Here is a 22,673-nt window from a genome sequence, read left to right on the forward strand (position 1 = left end):
CAGAGCTGCTTCTTGGCACACATTATGTGTGGACTCTCCCGCCTGAATCCTCTCACATGGAGGAGGACTGCAGAGTTAAACAGTAGAAAAGAAATGGAGAAAGGAATTTTTATAAGCTCTTTTTTGGTTCCAGAAGTTATATGGTATAGCGTTCATGGTTGTATAGTGTTCATGTTTGTACATTTAATATCTCCTTATGGTTCCAAACCTGTGGATTGGGAACTTCATCTCATTAAAATTGGAAAAAAAATGTTTTTAGTTCTGGGGAAGAAAATATATAATGAAGTTTTGCAGCACAAGTAAAACTGCTTCTTGTGTAGGACCCCTGTTTCATTAGGAAGTAGCCAGACCCTGAACAGAAGTGCTGCCTACGGTCTTGAGCACTGCATAAGGCATTAATTAATGGCATGAGCCATTATGTAACATACAGTACTTTGTGTGGTCCCTCTGTACTCAGGTCACTCTCACCTGTATTATTTGCATATATTGCACTTAATGCATTTAAAATGTATTCTTATCTGAATAACCATCTGTAGCTTAATTGCTTATAGCTGCCAAATTTATACACATAAGTTGTAGAAAATTGATTTGGGGAAAAGGTAAAGGTTATAAACACTGGTAAAATACCTAAATAACCAGACATCCTCCCCTTGATTTTAAAGCAATACTGCTATAACACAGAAATTCATGACTGAATTCCCAGCTTGTTTTTCTTTTTTGTTTCATTTTTAAGGCATTGTCAAACTACTTAATCACCTGAATTGAGTTTGGGGTCCTGACAGCATTGACTAATTAACTGACAAAAGCAACAGTACATTAATTTCTTGGTACTGGATCCTTTAATCACGCCAGTTACATAGAGGCTGACACCTGGTGCAAAGATTAAAAACAGCTGATGTTTTCATCACTTTTCTTGACTGCTTTTCTGTTCTTTCCTTTTTCCATTTGCAGTCAGAAATGAGTCTTTCTTGAGAAATTGTGTGCAGGATATCTTATTTTAGATTTTTTTTTTTAGAAATTGCAAATGTTATAAAGCCATATCAATTTTCTGGAAATAAGGTAATTTGTTGTTACATAGCATGTTATTGCAAATGCTACAATTGGAACAGTTATCTAGAATAAGTTTCTGTACATCCTTACCTTCTTTGTTGCTGTGATATCTTGTCGCTAACAAAGTTCTTCAGGCAGGATAGCAGAACTTGGTGAGAGAGGCCACACATTCTCTTCAAATGCCTGAAGAGACCCCTAAACCTTATGAAGCAAGTTATCCAAACTGACTCCTCTGTAATGTCTGGAGTGGCACATTCAACAGCTGGGAACAGAGAGAAGAAAGATAGATAAATTGGACACTTTGAGACATTTTAAATGACCAAAATAAAAATATTAAACTTTGTTTGAATTGTATTGCTGAGTGTGATAAGAGTCTTCCAAAAGTAATAGTTCCCATGTCTGCTCCTTGACAGATTGGGCAGTGGGCAGCTGGAATTCCAAACCTATATAATTAAAGGTCAGATTTCACCCCTTATTTCTTATAGTTCTTTTAGAATCACATGAGTATTTAAAGTTGAGATTCCTCACTTCCTGGTGTAACAGTCCCTGGTATTTTCATCACAAACACCAGATCCTTAATAATATAGGCATGACTACATAAGCTGTTACTTTTCAGGTACTGAGTTGTCATTTTAGTTCTTTTTTTCTCTCCTATATTAAACATAATAAAATGTTTTTGACATCTTTGGGAATATTTTAATGAAGAAGTACTTCAGTAGAGAGAGAGAGAGTGTCCTTATTAATGAAAAGTTTGACAGATGTTCAAAGAAACTTTCCCATTGTCCAAACTGTTTGGCAGATGTAGGAGTCTTTTATGTGTTTAAAAAAAGGTGGGGGGGATGTTGGTCCAAATATAACAAGTACAACTAATATCCTTTAACCTTCACATTTCGATCAGTAGGTACCCGCTTGGGACATCAAGCTACTTGGCCTGCACTTCCCTCTTAATAAAGATTCAGTGAAAGAATGTAAACAAGAGTGCTCTGTATTTTTGGAATTTTCTTGGCTCTTTCACAGGTCATTTAGCTCTTACTTCCTCTAAGGTCATATCACTTAACATTTACTGGTTTAATAACCTCTGTCTTTAATTTTAACAGTTTAATGCTGGTGGAATCAGTGTTAAGAATTGAATATTTTCAGTTGAACTTCAGCACAGATTTGGTTCCTGTAGTCCAGGATTTTCAAATTACTTCTCTAATTTGGAGCATCCAAAAATGATTTGAATTTTAAGAAGTGCCGCATGTTTGTAGCTTTGACTGAGATCAGCCTTCAGCTGCAATGTTTCAGCAACTAGATTTATTTTATCACCTTCAACATGCATTTTTGATGGTTTGAAATAGGGACCACCACCCTCACAGACAAAATGCTGATTCTAATGTTCTGACACCGTTCTTCAGGTGTTTTGTTTTTCAGTGTTCAAGGATTCTGGTTAGTTTCAGCACCTTCTGTTGATACACAGCAGGTTCAGCATTTTTAGCATTACAGCACCATTGTTTGTAGTATTTTGGCTCCCCATATTTGTATTGCTCTCTGATACAAAGAGAAGTTTTGGTGGATATTCCTAGCTGTAGCTATGAGTTGAATAGCTAATAGAGCAAGGATACTGAACGTATATTTCTATGGGGGAAAAAGTCACATTCCAGATAGTATTTGTTGTTTTAAATTTTTCTGACATTTACAAATTGAAATTTATGCCATCAGTCTTAACTACTGTAAGAGTAACCTCAGTGTCTAAAAACCTGATTTTCTTCTCTGGGATTGTCATAGCATGAGCATTTGAATAATGTTGTTGTTGTTCACACCCTTTTCAGGATCTTCTAAATTCAGTGAGATTACACAGATCATAAATTGGGACAGAATTTGACCCGAGTTAGTGGTGGACCTAGGTAGCCATTATTGTACAACTTGGTGAAAAAAAGTGTTATCAAAATGTTTCTGTTTTGGTGAAAATTCCCACAAGCATGTATTGCAATAATAATTCAGTCATTTAGAAAACATTAAATTTTGAGTGTGTGTGTGTTTTTGGTTTTGTTTTTGTTTTTTGGGGGTTTTTTACTGTTACTGAAAAAATAAGATTTCAGAAAATAAAACCTTTAGAAATGCACATTAAAGTATGTTGGAAGGGTGTGTGTGAGTGCACCTGTATGTGGGTGTGTACGTGTACACATACACTAAGAAATGTATCTATTTCCCGAAAATTGTGGGGTTTTGTTTCTAGACGGATCTCTCCTATAGCTGTGAATATTTTATCCTCAGGAAAATCTGTCCATCTCTTCTTTCTCAAATTATTCTACAAGTGACTAATCATAGATATTCCTTTTTTTCAAAACAGCTCCAGGCTCTTCTTCAGATATGGACAAAACTGCCTCCTAGAGAAGCATTAGAGTTGTTAGATTTCAATTATCCAGACCAGTACGTAAGAGAATATGCTGTTGGTTGCTTAAAGCTAATGAGGTATGTATGTAGTAACCATTTAACAATTAAAGAATTCTTGGGGAAAATGGCATTCTACTTACAGTGGGGAAAAAGGACTCAAAATCATAAAAGATAGCTGCATCCTCTCCCACACATAGATGCCCACATAAAACCTATAATATAAACAAGATGAATAAAATATTGGAAAGATCACAATCCAGGTTCCCTCCTCCAAAAAGTCTCAACTTCTCGCTCTACCATTTAGTGAAAATGTAATATTTACATTCAGTTATTTATTTCAGTTTGCCCTTTGGCATAGCTTCTGGTGGTCGTATTTATTTCTTTATAAGATGTATTTTTGCTGCTAGATGAATTTCCGTCAAGAATATATGGAGCTTTGTCATTTGCAGCTCTACTGCACTTTCCCTGTCCTTGATAGCTAAACTTTGTGTGAGATGAATAGCTTTTTATATCAAGGCTAGATTATTGACAAAATATTTTGACTTCTTTCAAATATAAACAAGTAATTGCTCTGTTAACCCCAGCTAACCTAATAATGTGAATTGGTACATCTGAGAAAATTATTCTTAGTTATGTTTCCAATGCAAAATTGCCTTTAACAAAATATTAAACTCAGTTTCTGACTTTCACAGCCTGATAGAAGACAGCAAAATATAAAGAAAATTTAATCCAAATGATGGCTAGTGCTCCACCAAGTAACAGAAAAATATTCTTACAGAAATAAGTTGTACATCAAATAATTGCTGTCTCTTATGCTACAGCAGATTTTAGTACTTCTCTCCAGATTCCTAAGCTTTTTCACCACACACACACATGCCACCAGCTGCTTTGACTCTTCTGTAATGATTAAAACTTTGATTTTTACCTTTGTTTATTTTGAGAAAAGAAAATGTTCTACAGGCAGTTTGCAAATGTTAAAGATACTTTAAAAGATTAGGGATAATTCAGATATATCCAAATATACTGTATTTATCAATTTAAGGCAACTTTGAATTTAAGATGGCCCCACAATAATTAGATTATATACATGGAAAATTACAAATGTGTTATAATTTTCCATGTATAGAATCCAATTAGTGGAATGTCATCTTAATTACCCCCCCTTCACTGCTGTAGCAAGGAAAGCAGCAGTGGGGGTGGATGGGAGGGGAGGGATGAAGAAAGTGCCCAGATCCCTGCCCCTTGCTCTCCTGCTCCTTGTCCTGCCATGCTTATATCTGCCTCCTACCCCTTGCCCCCAGTACCTGTGCCTGACCTCCTGCAGGCTGCCTCCCCGACCACTTCCCTTATCCTCTGCTGCAGCTCTGCTCCTTTCAAGGCAGTCAACAGCAGTGCAGCCCCAGCCCAACTGCAGCCCAGTCTGGCCCAGTGGCAGCTTCTGGCTGTTCCAGGTTGGGGCTGGAGGGACCAAGGAGCACAGGATAAGGGAGCAGGGGACAGCTAGGTTAGGGACCAAGGGGTGGGAGGGGCAGGCTACAGGAAGAGCAGATGGGGGAAGGGGTTGGCACATGTACAAGGGTATAAGAGCTCAGGGGAAATATTGCAGGTCTTCCCCGTGCTCCCCTGGTTACATGGCCTCTCCTGCTTCCATCCCAAACAAGCCATTCCAGCTGAGGCAGGCAGTAGCTTTGCTCCAGCTTCAATCCTGAGCCCTGGCCCAAAACCAGAGCTGAGCCTCCACCTACCTGGGACCTACTTGAATCCAAGATGAGCTTTTTTCTCTGTCCATGATGATGGGGAAGGAGAGCCGGGGGGGGAACATAATTTTGGATTTGATTAAATACTGAAGCAATACAATCCCCAATAAAATGGGAGATGTTACATCTTCTGAAAGTAGTTTGGGTTTCCCGGAAATTGGTGTGCTATTATTGAATGAGAGTACATTTCTAATATAATATCAGAAGATAGTTTAAAGGGCAATTAACCAATGAAAAAGCAGGTTGAAAGGTTATTTGCAAGTTTCTGTGGATGAGGTATTTAAATAATTCTTGGCTTCTGGAATTTGAATTTTTCCAGGATTTATTTTGTTTGTATTTTTGAATTTTAACATTTTATAATGTTAAATCTGTCAAGTTGTCTCTCCATTTAATAGATCATTACTTAAAATAATTTAAGGAGTTTATTCATATAACATAGGCTGACAATTTTTTTCACTTCTTTTGCTTTAGTACCAAAAACTCATTATGTAAGCATTGTTTTGTGACGGTATAACTGTGAAAATATAGGGTTTTCAAAGAAAAATACACCTTGCTATAGAATACCAAACAGCTATAGGCTGAAATGTAAATCCAGCCCTTAGATGCTGCGGATGTATACATCTCAAATGGCCATTTAAATTCAGAGCAGGTGGAGCCTGACAGGGGGCATGGCAGAATTCATAGGTTTCACGGGGTGTTTTAAACCCTTTGCTTGCCTTTGGGGCACTTCCTGTGGTCCAGAGTTTAGATGATCATGGATCATCAGCTCCTTGAGCATGACAGATCTACACTTAGTAGATTCCTTAGCCTGGGGCTGCCAAGAGTCAAACTTTTTTTTTAAAGCAAAGGATAAATGTTGGCCAATTTAGTCACTATTCCTCTTGCATTGATTCCCAGAATAAACTAACAAAAATTCACCTCCTCAGATATGGAATCACTTATGTACCTCTTGGCTGACTAAAACATCTAGAACCATCCTGCCCCTTCTACGAAGTGAGAGGATAGAGGTAACCATGAGCTGGTGTCATAGGTCCATCATCAGAGGCTGAGTGTTACAAAGTAACATTCAGAAGGACCAAGGATCTTGCAGTTCATCTAACTAATTGGGTTAGATTGCCCAGGGTAAAATCATGAACCTGAAATTTTTACGTCAGTTTCTTTTCCAAGGGTAATGGTGGCTGTCATTATTAACAGTATTCTGGAACTCTCTCGGGCAGTTTTTTACACGTAGTCTACTTGATTTCTCTTCTCAATTTGGCTGAAAGATTTTAACTTCTTATGTTTGATGTTAGCCCTTGCCACAGTTATGGATTTATCTTGAATTCTTCAGAATTGATTAATATAGTTACTCAGCTGTTTACCAGAGTTTGTATCTCTTTCCAGTGATGAAGAGCTTTCGCAGTATCTTCTTCAGCTCGTACAAGTTCTGAAGTATGAACCTTTTCTTGATTGTGCCCTCTCTCGATTCCTACTAGAGAGAGCACTTGCTAATAGAAGGATAGGGCAGATGCTTTTTTGGCATCTAAGGTAAGAAATTCCTCTTGCACTATTTTGGCTGATGTGAGTTCTCAGCAGACAGAATAGATTGAATTACTCCACATAGATCTTTTGAAAAATTTTCAGAATGAACTGTTTCCCCATTTACACAGTGTTGCATTCTTCAGTCTTTCAATTGTGTCAACATTTTAATGTCTCAATGCATTACATTGAGTTAACTGAAATGCTCTGCCTTCTTATATATAGACATCTATTGCTTAAATTATATGTTCTAGTTTTTTGCTTCCTCACAATTTTAATTCATTTTTCTCCATTAATGCTTAGTTGCCTCTCTTTTTTGATGCCAAGAGGTTGGGTGGCTGTCCTGTGAATGACACCTTGCAGCCTGGACTTCTGTCCAGTGCTTTCTCTAGAGAAAGTGTTCCTGCATTTAGGATTTTTTTCAAGTTTGGCTTTGCATTCAATGAATAAGCTATAGTCTACTTTTTGCTTGACTTAGAGGTTTTTAGTTAGAGAGGTCCTAGGACAATAACTTGAAATAGACTGCTCAGCAAAGCTGTAGAAGCTCCTTCATTGGAAGTTTTCAAGAGAAGGCTGGATGATCATTTGACAGGGCTTAGGAATAGCATTCCTTCATCTGGGCAGTGGGTTGGATCAGGTGACTCTTGTTGTCTCTTCTTGTTCTGTGAGTCTCATAACTATACAGTGAATACAGTCTATCTTACAATCTTTTCTTCTTTCACATGATGCTTCCCATAGGTCAGAGGTGCACATACCTGCAATTTCAGTACAGTTTGGTTTAATACTTGAAGCTTACTGCCGAGGAAGTGTTGTTCACATGAAGGTGCTTTCCAAGCAGGTATTGATTTATTTAAATATCTTTAGTATTTCTAGGTTTCAGGTCAAATTGCACGTCCCATCAATGATACTGGGCTCAGTTGCAAGTTTATTTCTTTGTGAAAAAGAATTGAAAAGCTAGTAGAAAGAGAGAGAAACTGATTTGAGGGATACAAGTACAAGAAGCAGCCAACAGTGGGAAGTCTGAGGAGGGAAGCTGTCTGAGATGACAGCCATTCACCTATATATGATACTTACTAGCAGGGGTGAACAATGTAAGTGAAGTAATGGACTTGATAGATCACATCCTGCAGCTTTGGCTTCTGTCTGAAATAATTCAAACTGTTGCTTTATTAGGCCACCTGGAATAATTCCTTAATTACATATTGTATGGGCATCACTATAAGGAGTATTAAAAATCAATGTCACTTTTGATCAGTGTAGAGATGCCCAGGTAAAAGGAGAAGTAAGGTGCACTTCTTAAACGTACATCTCGCTTTGATTAATCCTCTGCCAGCAGTTGTTAAAACCTGCTTAGAATGGTTTGTCACAGTTGTATAGCTTAAATGTAAGACTGTTAAAGTAACACTCATTTCTGAGAGAGGTAATATCTGTCCAGTATTTTTATTGACATAATAAATATGTGATGTGAGAGAGGAAGCTGCAAAAAGAAATCCCATTAGAAATTTTGTCTGGTCACAGTAGCTTCTTAAAATTCTGATTGAATTATATCTGCTCCCCAGTGCAAATGAGAGGAATATACGATTGTTCTTTTCTCTTAGTGCTACTCTCAGAGCATTAAGTTGGCTATTTCTTACATAAATGTGCTTGTTTAGCATTGTCAAAATCATTTAAAAAAGAAACGTGGTAAGTGATGAAACACTTTAAGTGATAGACTTAAGGACAGTCAAGTTTTTTGTATACTTCTCAGGAAATAAATGTCAACACAGTCAAAGAAGGGGCAAAAAAATTCCCAACTGTGCAAACATGGAAGAAATTCAAAGTAGAAATACTTCAAAAAGTTCCTGTTCGTGCAACACAGGTTTCATTTTGTTCCCTTGTCACTGATGTTCGTACAGCTCCTGGAATGGTAGAAATGCAGAGTGCTTTTGATTTTGACAGATGGTTGACTTGGCAGGTCTCCATTGCCTCAGTTCTAGAATCAAACTACATACGATTTCCACAGCATGCTGCCTGACAGGGTTGAGTTTATATATAGATAAGTTTTAACTCATCTTAAAGATAAGGTTGAAGTTCCTTGAACAAAAATTAATTGTTACATGTATGTGAAATAGTGTGTATTCTGTAGCAAAGTATAGTCAGTAATTGAAGTATTGAACCAAGTTAATCTTGGTAATCTATACATGTGTTTTTTCTAGATAGGATGAAAATAAGGTCCATTTTATAATCAGTAACCACAAGTTAATAGTTTAATGCCTTGGTGGCAAACCTAGACAGCATATTCAAAGGGCCTTGCTTCATTAATATGAAGTCCTCGACCATCACTGCAGCTGTCTTAGAATCTTTCTTAGGAGAGTTTATAGCTATGTAGTTAATAATTTAACAAACAGATGGGGAAAAAAGCACTTGCATAATTCAGTACATATTGATTATAAATGTCTCGTTACAAGTTATAAAATTAAAAGTAGTTTTTTAAATAATAATGCTTCATTTCTGATGGGCCTGAATTGATGTACCGGAAAAATCATTTGAGGAAGTTGGGATACTTGTGTTTTTAAAGTTAAGCACATACTTTGATGATTTTAGCCATGATTTTTCTCATCTAGAAAGCGTTTTCACTTATCCTTTGCTGCATTAAAATTTCACTACAATAAGAATTTTAGAAAATAAAAATCTTGCTTGTATTGAGTTTGTTACAGAGCTTCAGTATACCTCATCTGTAGGGCTGGTGAGTTCTTGAAAAAATAAATTATAGTGATTAATTTTAAATAAATGCAATAGAATGAAATTTTAGTTGCATTGGAATTGGTAGCTAACTCCCATTAACTTCTGTGGGACACAGCTTTAGCATTTTCAGTGAAGATCTGAATACTGAACAGATAAGTGCCATGTTAGTGCCATGAGTGCATTGATTTCAAGAGTTTGTTGTTATGAGGTGTGCAGAGGAGTAGCATTTCAGAATTCTGTTAAACCAGTATCTACCCTGGCTTGATTTAAGTGTTTCAAGTGATGTGCTTAATATGTTGTATGATTGTACTGAGCTGATATAAGCCAATTAAAACTGAATCTATAAAGTGAAATGCTTGAATCCATATTTAGTCTCAAAATATCTTCTTTCCTCTGTGGTGGTGCTAAATGTCCTTTTCGTATGCTGACTTTAGAATGGACATAGGTACTTAATTTTTGCTGCCTAGTTGGAAAATGTTAAACTAACCTCTTTTATATAAAACTTTTTGGATCCTGAAGACAGAACTCCTGCACAGAACCCTTCTGTGTCATACAGTATTATTAAAATTAATAATAATTCAATATATTATTGAAAGTGTGTGGGACTTCATCTCCTAAGTGCCTATATTGTGCTTTTGAAAATTGGATTTATGCTTCTAAGACACATAAGTACTTCTGAAAATATTTATATTATGACTTTTTTTAAATGGCATCCTCACTGCAATTTTTCATATTTTTTTGAAAGAGACTTTGAACTCTTGTTAGGCTTAGCTAGCTTTTTTACTGTTTAAACTAAGTGTTCAAACTTGCTTTGTAATTTTAAGGTGAGTTTCCATATTTTTATATATGGACTCCAGACGGTTTTGATTATTAAAGCTAATGCGTTAATACTTAAACCTATTTCAGGTGGAAGCCCTTAATAAGATGAAAACCTTAAATGGACTAATAAAACTGAATGCCATGAAGCAAAGCAAAGCAAAAGGAAAAGATGCAATGCACACCTGCTTGAAACAAAATGCTTACAGAGAAGCACTTTCTAACCTCCAATCTCCTTTGAATCCTTCTGTTATACTCTCAGAACTACAGTAAGTGAATAGTGATCTTGTTTGTTTTAAACATAACTTGTATATGGAAACAGTAAAGCAGAAAGCTTATGCAGTTTGACTTCTACTGGCTTTGCTGTTCAGCAGCCATGCTGATGCAAGTTACATGGTCAAGGGTAGGAGAAGTTCAGTCTGGCATCTTCCTAGCTATGTGATCAAACTGCTGCTTTTTGAGATTAAAATGTCAATTTTAGTTTGAGTTTGGAATTTTTTCATGATCCAGCTTAAAACTCTATGCCTTTTCATGAGCAAGATATCTATTTGGCCTCCTACTTAAATATATTTAAATCTAAAATGTGAATTAGACTACAGTTTTGGCATCTGTTCACAATAAACTTATATAAGACATTGATACACTGCTTACTAGTTAAATGAGAACAAATCTATATATAATTTGCTTGGGGTAGGTAAAAAGCAGGTAATATATTGTCTACGAAAACTATGGATGTATATTTGGTGTGTAATGGATGCCATGTAAATTTTCCTATTACAACTAATATCATATTAGCAGAATGAAAGTTAGGAATGATATTCAATTTATCGATCAAATAATTCCCAGTGGGAACTCTAAAACTATCTTGCTTCATAATCGTATTTGATTTCTTGGAGTTGAAGAGCTTACTTAACTGAGTAAAATATATTATGTTTTTCTTGTTATGTTTTTCTACAGCATTGAGAGGTGTAAATACATGGATTCTAAAATGAAGCCTTTATGGATAGTATACAACAATAAGATGTTTGGAGGGGATTTTGTAGGGATCATTTTTAAAAATGGTGATGGTAAGAGCTACTGAGGTATTTTTTTGGTTGTAATTTTTCTTTGCATGTATCTATACGCTTTTTATTGCCATATCTTTCTCTTAGACCTCTGCAGCTTTAACAAGCAGGCAACCAATAAATGTATCTATCCCATAGAAACTAGTTGAAGTACCAATTTATCTGAAGAACTGTGGTTTTTGTGCTAACCTTACTTAACTTCTAGGATTGATTGAATATTTGGTTCGAACCTGTTCTTTGAGTTGGCATAATGATTGCTATATATATGTTGATGTAATTGAGTACTGGCTGATTTAATTCCCAATCATACAAAAAAACTTGAAATTATTCTATTATAGTAGCATTTTTTTGTCCTATAGATCTACGGCAAGACATGCTGACACTCCAGATTTTACGTTTGATGGACCTCCTTTGGAAAGAAGCTGGTCTAGATCTTCGGTAAGAATTTTTTTAGCTGAATATATTCTTCTCAGAGTGGGTAATTAATTCCTTGGACATCATTTGCCCAGGATATAATAGATGTATGATAAACAGGCTACAAGAAAAAAGCTGCCTTATGATTGAACTATATATGACCTCACTTTACATTGCTAAGAGAATCCAAAGAGCATCATAGTACTCTCCAACCTGTTGGTTTCAGTTTTTCATTTGAATTGGATCAAGAGACAAATGAGTGTGTTGAATTTTTCTCTTCATTTTTTGGTCTAAGAGATTGGCCACAGGAAGAAATAATTGGAATAGCTAAGAGAGAAATGATTTGGTATATTGTTGTGTACAGTGCAAATGGCCACTTTTCCTATGGTGCAGGCTGGCAATTCTTGTAATATCGGCAAATATTATTTATCTTGTTTCACTACTTCCATGCTGTTAAAAAGCTTGTGTTCTTTTGGCTTCAGGAAAGACTTCTTGACTAGGGGTATAGCAGACAGGCTTACTGTTTTTTGGCATGTATAATAAATAGCCTGTTTGATATTCCATCATGTAAACAAACTTGCAAATTAACAATGATTGGTGTTTCAGTACTAATATAAATGTGATTTAGGCAATCCTTAGTTTTTGTTGGAATCTGATGCTATGTAAGCTTAGGTGAAGTCAAAACTTAAAATGCAAATCTCTACCAGTCAGGGAAGAGAATTTTGAACCAAGGACGTGCTTATGTTTAGCTGTAGCAATGGGGCTGGTTGAGTTGTGAACTAGCAAGGGACTGGCCACAGAGGGAGTGTGCATCTGTAACATGCTTGCAGTTTTCTAATAGGTGTATCTGAGTGACACAGAAAAGGGCGGATAATCACTGCCTTATTAAACTGTTTAAAAGTAAATCTGCTTTGGATCCTTTACAGAAGGATTTAAGTATCTGACTGAGAAATCACATTTATGGGAAACCAAAAGGTATCAGCATTCTTTTTTAAATAGACTATTAAAGACTCAACCCATTACCTTGAATAGTAGGAGTTCCTTGCCACATAGTGGGAATAGTATCTGTCTATGCAGAAAACGCAGGGTACAGAAATAATTATATAATACAAATAATGAAAATCATCTATATTTACTGAGATACTGTGTAGGGATAAAGGAGATATGACCATCACAATATATTGTTTTTAGGGGTTTTTTATTGATTTAAATATTTTCACATTCAACTCTTGTTTTTTTTATTGTTGTTCGTTTTTTTTTATGACTGATGTTAATTGATATTAGTAGAAGTGAGTTTAGTGTTTTCTGCCAGAACTGTAGTTTCACTATTGCACATACTTCTAACCAGAGCATTAATTTCTTTGATAAGAGGTTTACCATTTCTATAGAACAGATGAAATCACCACCAGCAACATGTACGAAAGGCTTTTGGAACTAAGAAGCATTTTTGCCTATGCATTCACAGTTCACTACTAAAGTTGCATGCTTTAAGAAAAAAAAAATTAAAAGGCCACAGAATAATTTTTTTTTCTTATCTCGAGTTAAATATCTTCCTCTTTCTTAGCCAGACTAAAACTTGAGTTCCTTAATTTAGTTTGGCAATTTTGTATTTTTTTATTTACTATAACACTTGAAAATTTGCATTTTAAAGACAGGAACTACGTAGATTAAGGTTGAAAACAGCACTAGGAAAGACATTGTTTTATTTTTTTTAATATCCCCTGCTCCCCCCCCATCTCTCGCTCTCACTCTCTCACACACATGCCCACACCCACCCATCAACAGATATTTCAGTTTGTTTTTTTAACAGGCCACCCTGGTGAAGACCATCATATTTCTGTGGAGTTTTAGGATGTAGTTTACAGCGAGAAGTACTGTTTAAAGCCCTGCCAGTGCCACTCACTTTGTGACCTGCAGCTCTGTGCCCCCTGGCCCTCCAACCCCTGCCCCCCTTAGACTTACCTGCATCCAGCTGCCAGAGCTGCTTTCACCACCCTGCCTGGCTGTGTGCCAGCCATGTGAATGTATGTGCACAGAGGCACATGATGCCCCCTGCCTCCAAGCGCCTTCCTCCCCGCTCCCCCCGCCCCCACCCCAGCCCCAAGCAGCAACATGCTAGGGCAAACCGTGAAGTTCTCAGGAAAGCTTTCACGCTTTACAGAGCAAAATTTTGGATGCTTATTGATATTTTTAAAAAACACCCGGTTAGAGATGGGAGGACCCAAAAAGAGAACACGTCTAAGCCTAGCTTCTACAGGCATTTTTACACATGCAAGTGCCACAGCACTGGGCACTTTAACACTGGCAGTTGTATAAGCGGTGAAATGCACGTCAGCACTGAGAGCATGGTGGCAGTATACTTTTGAACTAAAACACATAAGAGGTGCTTTGGTTAAAAAGTGCACCACCACCATTTTCTGCTCACTGACACGCATTTTGCCGCTTATACAACTGCATGCAGCGCAGCACAGTTTGCCTTGGCTCACATGAAGAGCAGATTCAGTTAATCAAGTCTGCTCAAAAGTGGCGGATCTCCGGTGTTGAGGGACAGAAAAGTATGTGTATAAATGCCCTTCAAGATATAACGTAACTTGCATCAAACAGAAATCAACTTCCTTAGGCTTTGTTGCTATGTCTAAATAAACCTCCGTAGAGCTAACTATTAGAGAGTTTATTGTAACCTGTTGAGCTTGGGCTATGCTTACTGTGGATGTTTTCACACTTGAATGAACAATGCCATTTCCTTATCAATTATGTAACTTTTCTTTCCTAAGATCAGCTTTTCAAGCTAAACAGTTTATACACTGCATGCTGTAACCTCAGTTCTCCTGACTCTGAACACGTCCCGTGTGAATACTAATTAACTCTTCTACAGTGGATATCACAGAGGTCTAATTCCTACAGAGAACAACAAAGTCTGATTTCGTTAATTTTTAGTGTTTTTAACCAATTTGAATTAAAATGGAAAATAAAATCAAACACCACCAGCAAAGAGAACTCTTTTTATAGTAAAGAAGAAAGAAAAGTTAAATCTTGTTATCAACAAGTTAATATAAAAATGAATTAATTATAGCAAGTTAATCTTGTTATAATTACTTCATTTTTAAATGGCCTTTGTTAAATAAATATCAGAATTTGGGAACTGAAAAATAAGATATTGAGCTTCAAGTTCCTATAGGTATGTATGCCATTTTCATGGTAATATTCAGAAGGAAGTGTCATTTACAAAAGTACAGGAAGAGAATTTTTTTTCCAAGTTCACTAATTTTTAGAGACTTTTTAGTCTACATTAATGCATTTTGAAATGGTTTCTCCCCTACTGTGTTGTAAAGCCTTCACTGCCACACTGCATTGTAAGAATGGGAAAAGTCCATGATTTTTCATAGTAAAGTTAATACTGAGATACGGTACTACAATGGTTTCATTTTTAAGTTTCTCAGTTTATTGCATGGTGAGTCTCTATAATTTAAGAATTAGAGACTTAATTATAGGATACTTTACTGGTCCTGAGCAAGTTTTCAAATGATACTTTTGTATGACAGTTAAGCAAAATAATGCTGTTCCAGCTGTCACAATGGGCTTGTGTTGAGAGGAGAATAAATGCAATTTCCTATCATTTTTAATGCTCAGAAGTTGATCTGCTGTGAACTTGAGGGTAGGGGTGGCTTCCATTTCTACATTCTTAGTGTAATTTGCATCAGAGTGTGAGTTGATATAGGAGTGAAAGCTTTCAACTAGAATTTACAGTGTAAGTATGTTGTTAAAATAGGTTACAATAAGGAACTTTCTCAGTTGTTTGCTGTCTTCTAAAAACTCACTTTTCTCAAAGTAAAGGGCAGTTTTTCCAAAGTACTCTGAACTGAGGAGATGCCATCACTCCTCTTGGGATCTGTAGAGCACAGAGGACTTCAGACATTCCTGTCCCTTTTGCCTAAAGAGAAAACATTTTAAATGAGTTTGTTAGCAGAACCTCTTAGGTTATGTTTTCAAAACAGCTTTTCCTCACCTAAATTAACTTGCTTGTCATTTTAGTCCTCCCTGTTTTTCCTTGTAAGTTAAAGTACCTGTCTTAAAGTGTGAGAGATGCAGCTATTTTTATCCTTTCTTAACATATGTCCTCAAATCCCAATCACCATTTTTGTATTTGATAAATATTAGATTGGACAACATAGAACTCATTTCACAAGCAGGAGACGCTACTTTTGCATCATACAGTCTTTGTTCCCTCAACCCACTCACTAGAGTGTTAAGTATACCATCTGTGCAGTTTTATCCACCCAAGAACTGAAATTATTAGGCAAGAAATACAGCACTTGAGTGCAGAGCAGTAGCCAATAAGCACCCTCCCCTGACTGTTCATCAGCTGCTATGAATTGATTGTTACAAAATGAGTGAGATTTTGTTTTTGTTTTTTTTAAGGAATATCTTTGGAAGCAATATTCTTAGTTGTAAGGTATTTTAAGTATGGTTTTAGTGTTGGATATTTTATGATTGATTGTTGTCCATAGCTTGAAGCCACATGAGGTTATGAAACTGGAGTCTAGCACAATTTGTGATTTTTATTAGACTATGTATACTATTCATGAGGCTAGACATTGGTCTGTTTTAAAACAATATTCAAGATGCACCAGCTGGAGGAATTGAGCTCATCATTTAAACATTCTTAGTTGAAAATGAATAGTATGACCTTTACAGTCACAAAGCATCAACCCAGACAGATAAGGAAAGTTATAAACAAGTTATCAATCACAGAAATATGCTACTTATGAGCAGATTCTTTTTAGTAAAGTCTGAGATATACAAAGAATTTAAATAGATAAATTGTTTCAGGAAGTGTCTGTTTTCTTTAGGGTAATTGGCTGTGTTCAGTTTTGTACAGTTGAGCATCGATTTGGTTCCTTTGAAAAATAGAAAAAAATGTTTGGGCCAGTTGTGTTATCGTGAATAGCCTGTGGGAAGCTGCTCCAGTGCTTAGGGGCAAGGACTTCCTCCCAGACAGCTGTGGAGCTCCAAGTCAGACACTCTATAGTTGCTCCTTTTCTGAGGGTGGTGTTCATGACTTCTTCAGCCCAGCCCACACACTGTCTAGCATGCAGGACTGACTTTGAAGGGTCATTTGACATGTTTACTCTGAATGTTTTGTCAACAAAGCAAGACAAAGGAATTGTCCATGCCATCCAAAGATTGTCCTTCTAAACTTTCCATAGAGATGAAAAGAGGATTTCCCAGAAAGAGTCAGTCTGCACTGGAGAACTAAACCAGAGTCTCAAGCAGACTTGTTTGACTGAGGACTCCTCCCCCTTTTTAATCCCTTTTGAATATATGATAAAAAATTACGGCAATGGAAGGTAGTGCAGAGGCAGAAAAACAAACAAGCGTGCAGTCAGCAGCATGTGAGCAAGGACAGAAATCTCGGCAAGCAGCAGCACAGCCCTGGAAAGGGAAGTGTTGGGATCATGTGTTGTCTTTCCACATTCCAAAGCTGTAGAGGGAATAAGACATGCACAGCAACCTAGCCTTCCACCTGGATAAATGGGCCTGCTTTACTGTCCACATTCCCCAATGGATATGGAAAGATTGCCAAACTTTAAAATGCTAGCCAGTTGCAGTTTTAAAATATTACTTATTTTTCTATTGTAGACAAAATGCTATGAAAGACCATCTGTTTTCCATGACTGAAGTGAACTTCTTTCCACATATACTGTATGTTCAAGGGGTTTCAATTCAAAATTCCAGGCAGCTGGGCTTTGCCATTTTTGCTTATCGTAGTCTATTTTAAGTCGAACGACAGCACGGGGAAATATTCAGTCACAGGTTTTGGTTTCAAACATAAAACTACATGCGGAATTTGAATGGTTTATTTTTTACCTACTACTTTTGTGCATACAGTTCTTTAAGAACTTTTCCTGTTTTTTTCATAGTTTGTGCATGTTAAATATGAGTAATTAAGGAGTGATTAATTAAAACTATTGTTTGAGAATTTCTACAGAATGAACTTCAGATGATTGATTCAAAATACCCAGTACTAAGAATGAATTTCAGAGGATCAATTCAAAATACTCAGTACTTTAGAAAGAAACCATTTTTTACCTGAAGAATTTCTAAATCTCAAAAATGGTGTATCTGTAGCAAATAATATTTAATAAAAAGTTACAGTATTTAAATGCATGCAAGCTGCAGCTAAATGGTATTGTGCTTCCCTTTCCAGAGCATGTTGTGCTATCATGGGCTTCCCAAGGGTAAAATTGTTACCTACTACTCAAAGTAATGCTCACTTAATTACAGTGTTTAGTAATTGTTTACAATAGTGATGGGTAGAGAGGTTGATCATAAAATCATAGAATCATAGAAAAAATTAGGATTGGAAGGGACCTCAAGAGGTCATCTAGTCTAGCCCCCTGCTCAAAGCAAGACCATCCCCAACTAGATCATCCCAGCCAAGGTTTTATCTACCCAGGTCTTAAAAAACTGTAAGGATGGAGATTCCACAACCTTGCTGGGTAGTTTGTTCCAGTGCTTTACTACTCTTCTCTTAAGAAAGTTTTTCCTAGTATCCAACCTAAACTTCCCTTGCTGTGACTTGAGACTGTTTCTCCTTGTAGTGTTATCTGCCACCACTGAGAACAATTGAGCTCCATCCCCTTTGTAACCACTCTTCAAATAGTTGCAGGCTGCTATTAAATCCCCTCTGTCGTCTTTTTTTCCAGACTAAATAAGCCCAGACCCCTGAGCCTCTCCTTGTAAGTCATTGCCCGAGCCCCCTAACCATTTTTGTTGCCCAGGATACATCCCATGGACCCTTGTCATCAGGTCCTCAAACCTCCCCTTCCATCTGGAAATTTGGTAGTGTGGAGAGCACTGACCGCATTAATTGCTATAGTTCCTAGAGCCATGGCAATTAACACTGCCCCTGCTTACCATCTCACCAAATTTCTGGATACAAGGGAAGCCCCATAGGCCAGATCTAGGATCCGGAGCCAAGTCATCTGGCTTCTAGAGCTGTGCATACGGCTGTGTGTAAGGCCAGAATTTTGGTGGTGGGAGGAGTGGTAACAGCTGCATCTCTGCAAACCACAACAATCAGTTCTGTCATGACCAGATTTCAGCCCCATGGCCCAGATGACGCAGCTCCACACTTTGGACCTAACCCACAGACTAGCCCATTGAAGCAGATGAGGTGGACCCACTGGTTTAGAAGAATTAAGCTGTCAAAGTAACTAGCTGGTGGAAGCTAATGGCTGAAATGATTTTCTGTGATTTCGGAGACAATAAATTGGGAAAAGACAATGGTATTTGTTGCTAAGGGTCATTTTGTAGATCTGTCAGTGGTCATTATATGGCCTTAAAGAGGGGAAAGGGGGAAGTATCCCACTGGCAGATGTTGAAATCAGAAAGGCCAGGATGAGATGGACAGGCCCTGCGGACTTGTCCCCAACTTGACTCCTGTCAAACTGTCTCTCTGACAAGGATGTTTTTTCCTCCACTTGTAAGCACACTGTCCTCAAGGGGCTGAGTAGCTTTCATCATTGCTTGCTTTTGAAGGGGAAGTTGTTGGATTTGTGCCCAGTTAAACTACAAGTAGGATGGGTTGAAATCCCATGGAAGAACGCCAGCATGCGCTTTAACCTGGCAATGCTTGACTCACGTTTGTCAAGTCGTGATAAAGATGGGCAGTGCTTCCTTGTATCGTGAGTGCTGAGGTACTGTAGTTATAGAAAAGCTTGGGCCCACACTGCTGGATTTTTTAATTGGGAAAGAGATTAGAATAGGAAAAAGAAAAAAAGTTCCAGATCTGTAATTTCTTTTTTTAAAAAGAACACCAGGTTTCTGAAATACTTAGCAATAATGAGGATCTATATAATAGCCCAATTGCTTACATTTAAGCTTTATTGGGACTAAACATTTATTAAAACATAGATGGGATTTTGTTTTTCTGTCCTATCACTCACTGGAATGAGACCTATTTAATTCCTGACTATATTTATTAGTGCTTAACCTAATATAGTTTAAATATCCAAAGAAACATGATTTCTGTCACTTTAAGAAACTCTATTATGAGCTCTTGTGTCAAGTAGGTTTTATTTATATTAATTTGTTTAATATAATTTATCTTAGTTTGATTACTCTTGAATAAATCTCTCCTACTTTCATGTCAGTAGTTAAGGAGGGTATCCTGCTTCACAGTTGTCTCTTAGACTTGTATATTCAGTTTTTTTAAATTTTTTTTTACTCAGTTACACAGTTTTCCTAAGCAAGTTTAGTTCCAGTCTGAAGCCATGATTCAGTAGTCAGGTCTTCATGGGCACAAATGTTAGCCAATCTGCGTCCATTTTCAGAATTGGAAACTCTTTGTTTTTATGGAATAAGAAACCTGAAATAAATATGCAAACCATATTTGCTGCCCCACTCGGGGCCCTGCTGGCACTGGCTCTGGGACACCAGTGCAGGCCTTGTGCTCTTGCCTAGCTGTTGCTGCGCGCCATGCACGTGCTTGCTGCCACTCCTGCCCACCTGCTGCCACTTTCACAGCTTCCCTCCTTCCTCACTGCTACTTCCCTCCATCTCCCGCTGGCCGCTCTATCACCATGTGGTTCCCGGCTGTAGCACTGGGACCGCAGCAGCCAACTTAGCCTGACCCTGAGGACTGGGGCAATTGCCCGCCATCCTCCCTTCCCTTTTCCCCTCCTCCTTATCTGAATTTCCCTTTTGCGCAGGGAGGTAGGAACAGCCCCAGGGACCCAGACCAGAACCCTCTGCCAGGCGTGGGCTGGGAGGGGCGGGGCCAGGTCAGCCTTGCTTCTACAGCGGCTTGGTTCTGCAGGCGGCTCCCCCTGGGTCCTGCTGCCATTGGCTCCTGTCATCTTTGACAGGCAGTCAAGGGCAGATTAATATTAATTTTTTAAATTTTTTTAGGGGCCCTGTGGGCTAGATAGAATGACCTGCCAGGCCGTATCCGGCCCACGGGCCGTATTTTGCCCACTCCAGGCCTAGGTCTATACTCTGCCATCGCTGATGTTTTACAGTCCCTTGCACTATAGTATTTTCAACAAATTTCACCAGGATACAGGGTGTTTTCCTGAGTTCTTTGTGGTCTTAGAATTGTCTATCTAGATGGGGTTAGGAGGTAAGGCTGGAATGAACTTTTTAGCTTCCCCTCCAGCCCTGCCTCAGTTTACCTCTTTGGTGGTCCTACCCCTTCCATAAACAAGGAAACAGCTAAGGTGTTGGGGCCTCCGGCAGTATATTCTGGGATTACCTTCTAGTCCTTCTCCGCTACTGCAGTACATTTTTCATAGGTCAGAGTCATTTCAACCATTTTATATTTTGTGACTTCCTCTCAATATATTTTAGGCTTTGTGTAGTGCTGGATTGAACTGATTATAAAATCAGTAATTAACTTTATAATATTTGTGCCTGTTTTGTCATTACTGTTTCATAAACTTGTGTACATCGTTCAGTGTTTGTGTAGTTTAGTTCATACGCTTTTCCATATGTTAATGTTAGAATTGGCTACTGTATCGAAGATGAAATTTTCCCAGAGTTAGTGGTGGGAATAATATACAATTAGAACTCCAGACTAGCTGAGTCTAATTTTATATTTGAGCTGTAAATATGGCCAGCATCTCTGATGAAAATACTTCTCTATACAATAATCCTAGTTTATATAACCCCTTTTTTATTCCCTAATCATCTTGTTTGCACTTCTTTTGGTCATCTTTAATTTTAGTTCTATTTTACTGGAAGCAAAATGGCTCAAACTGGAGACTAGACAGAGTACTAATCCACCTAACATACTTGCTGTGTGCTCCGCTGAAGATTAACATTGCCACTGGCCCTGGTGCCTTGTAGTGCATGCATTTGGCTTTGACAGTCAACAATAAAACTGACATCTTAAAATTACCATAATTTCTCAAAACTAACCACCTTGCAAAACATGGGTGGCATAGTAATGTGTGGAGCATGTGTTTCATTCTGTTTTGGGGTTGTTTTTTTGTTAAGCTGGTGTCCTTTTGGTATCCTATGATAAAGCTCATATTTGGAACTTCAAAATAAAGTAAATGTACCACATTCCATGACTGCAGGTTAAATGGGCAGTTGTTCCATAATTGTCTCCAGAAAGGCCCCAAATCTGGGTGTCCTACTCAGTGCCTCATGATCACCAGTAGTTCTGAATGAGTGTGTGTGTCATTTCAGGTGTCCCAGTTCAATTAGACTGCAGATCTTGCATGTCACATGTTCTCATCATGCTAAAAGCATATGACTTCCATTAGATAATATGCACTATTACTTTGTCCTTGTTAGTGGTGCACCCAAGCATCCTATGCCCTTAAACATATAGGGTGAGATACCACAGTGTTCCTAAATATTTGTGGGGAGGGTAAGGGCTAACTCATAAATTAAAGCAACACATTTTTTCTCTTATAGCAAGCATGATCATTTCATCTCTTGAAGATGAGAAATTGAACTGGAGAAAAAAACTTAACTTTTAGCTACGTCTCCCCTTGTTTCATGCACTTACCTGTAACTTTCCATGCTTCAGTGCAAACATTGTTGAGGAATTATATAAACACTATATAAAGCCAGGCTAGTTTAAATGGAATTAAAAACTGTGTCCCTGTTTTTTACATGTTTCTGTTTATAGTTTTCAAATACTGGAAAGTATTACTATATGCATATTTAGGGGTGGCACGCTAGAATTGTTAATTGAAATAAGAGAATAGAGATTCTGCTATAGAGTAACTTGATGCCTATTTACACAAATGTCTTTTGAAACCCCATGTGACAGTGTGAACTGATTTTTTAAGTGAGAGTATCTACATAAATTGCTTCATTTACACAGTAAACTACAAGTGAAAATATATAGCTCCCTCTATCATCCCTATTACAGAATTACACTTAAATAAAAACCTGATTTGTTTCATGTTTCCCATTATTTATTTGTACTTCTTATGAA

At 37.5% G+C, this 22,673-nt stretch overlaps 1 protein-coding gene across 4 annotated transcripts in view; it reads left to right on the forward strand.

Annotated features, from left to right (window-relative positions):
* PIK3CB (phosphatidylinositol-4,5-bisphosphate 3-kinase catalytic subunit beta) overlaps positions 1-22,673 on the forward strand; it is a 230,936-nt gene that overhangs the window by 199,251 nt on the left and 9,012 nt on the right. For all 4 annotated transcript variants that reach the window (XR_002095095.1, XM_019503673.1, XM_019503675.1 and 1 more), the window contains 6 exons: positions 3,383-3,504; positions 6,567-6,710; positions 7,440-7,539; positions 10,332-10,510; positions 11,199-11,308; positions 11,665-11,743. Coding sequence is in view for 3 of the 4 variants with exons in the window: in XM_019503673.1 (XP_019359218.1) it covers positions 3,383-3,504; positions 6,567-6,710; positions 7,440-7,539; positions 10,332-10,510; positions 11,199-11,308; positions 11,665-11,743 (734 nt within the window). In the remaining variant the exon portion in view is untranslated. The remainder of the gene's footprint in view (positions 1-3,382; positions 3,505-6,566; positions 6,711-7,439; positions 7,540-10,331; positions 10,511-11,198; positions 11,309-11,664; positions 11,744-22,673) is intronic.

This window comes from Gavialis gangeticus, unplaced genomic scaffold, assembly GCF_001723915.1.
Source record: "Gavialis gangeticus isolate Ggan-Ray unplaced genomic scaffold, GavGan_comp1, whole genome shotgun sequence".
Classification (NCBI taxonomy): domain Eukaryota; kingdom Metazoa; phylum Chordata; order Crocodylia; family Gavialidae; genus Gavialis; species Gavialis gangeticus.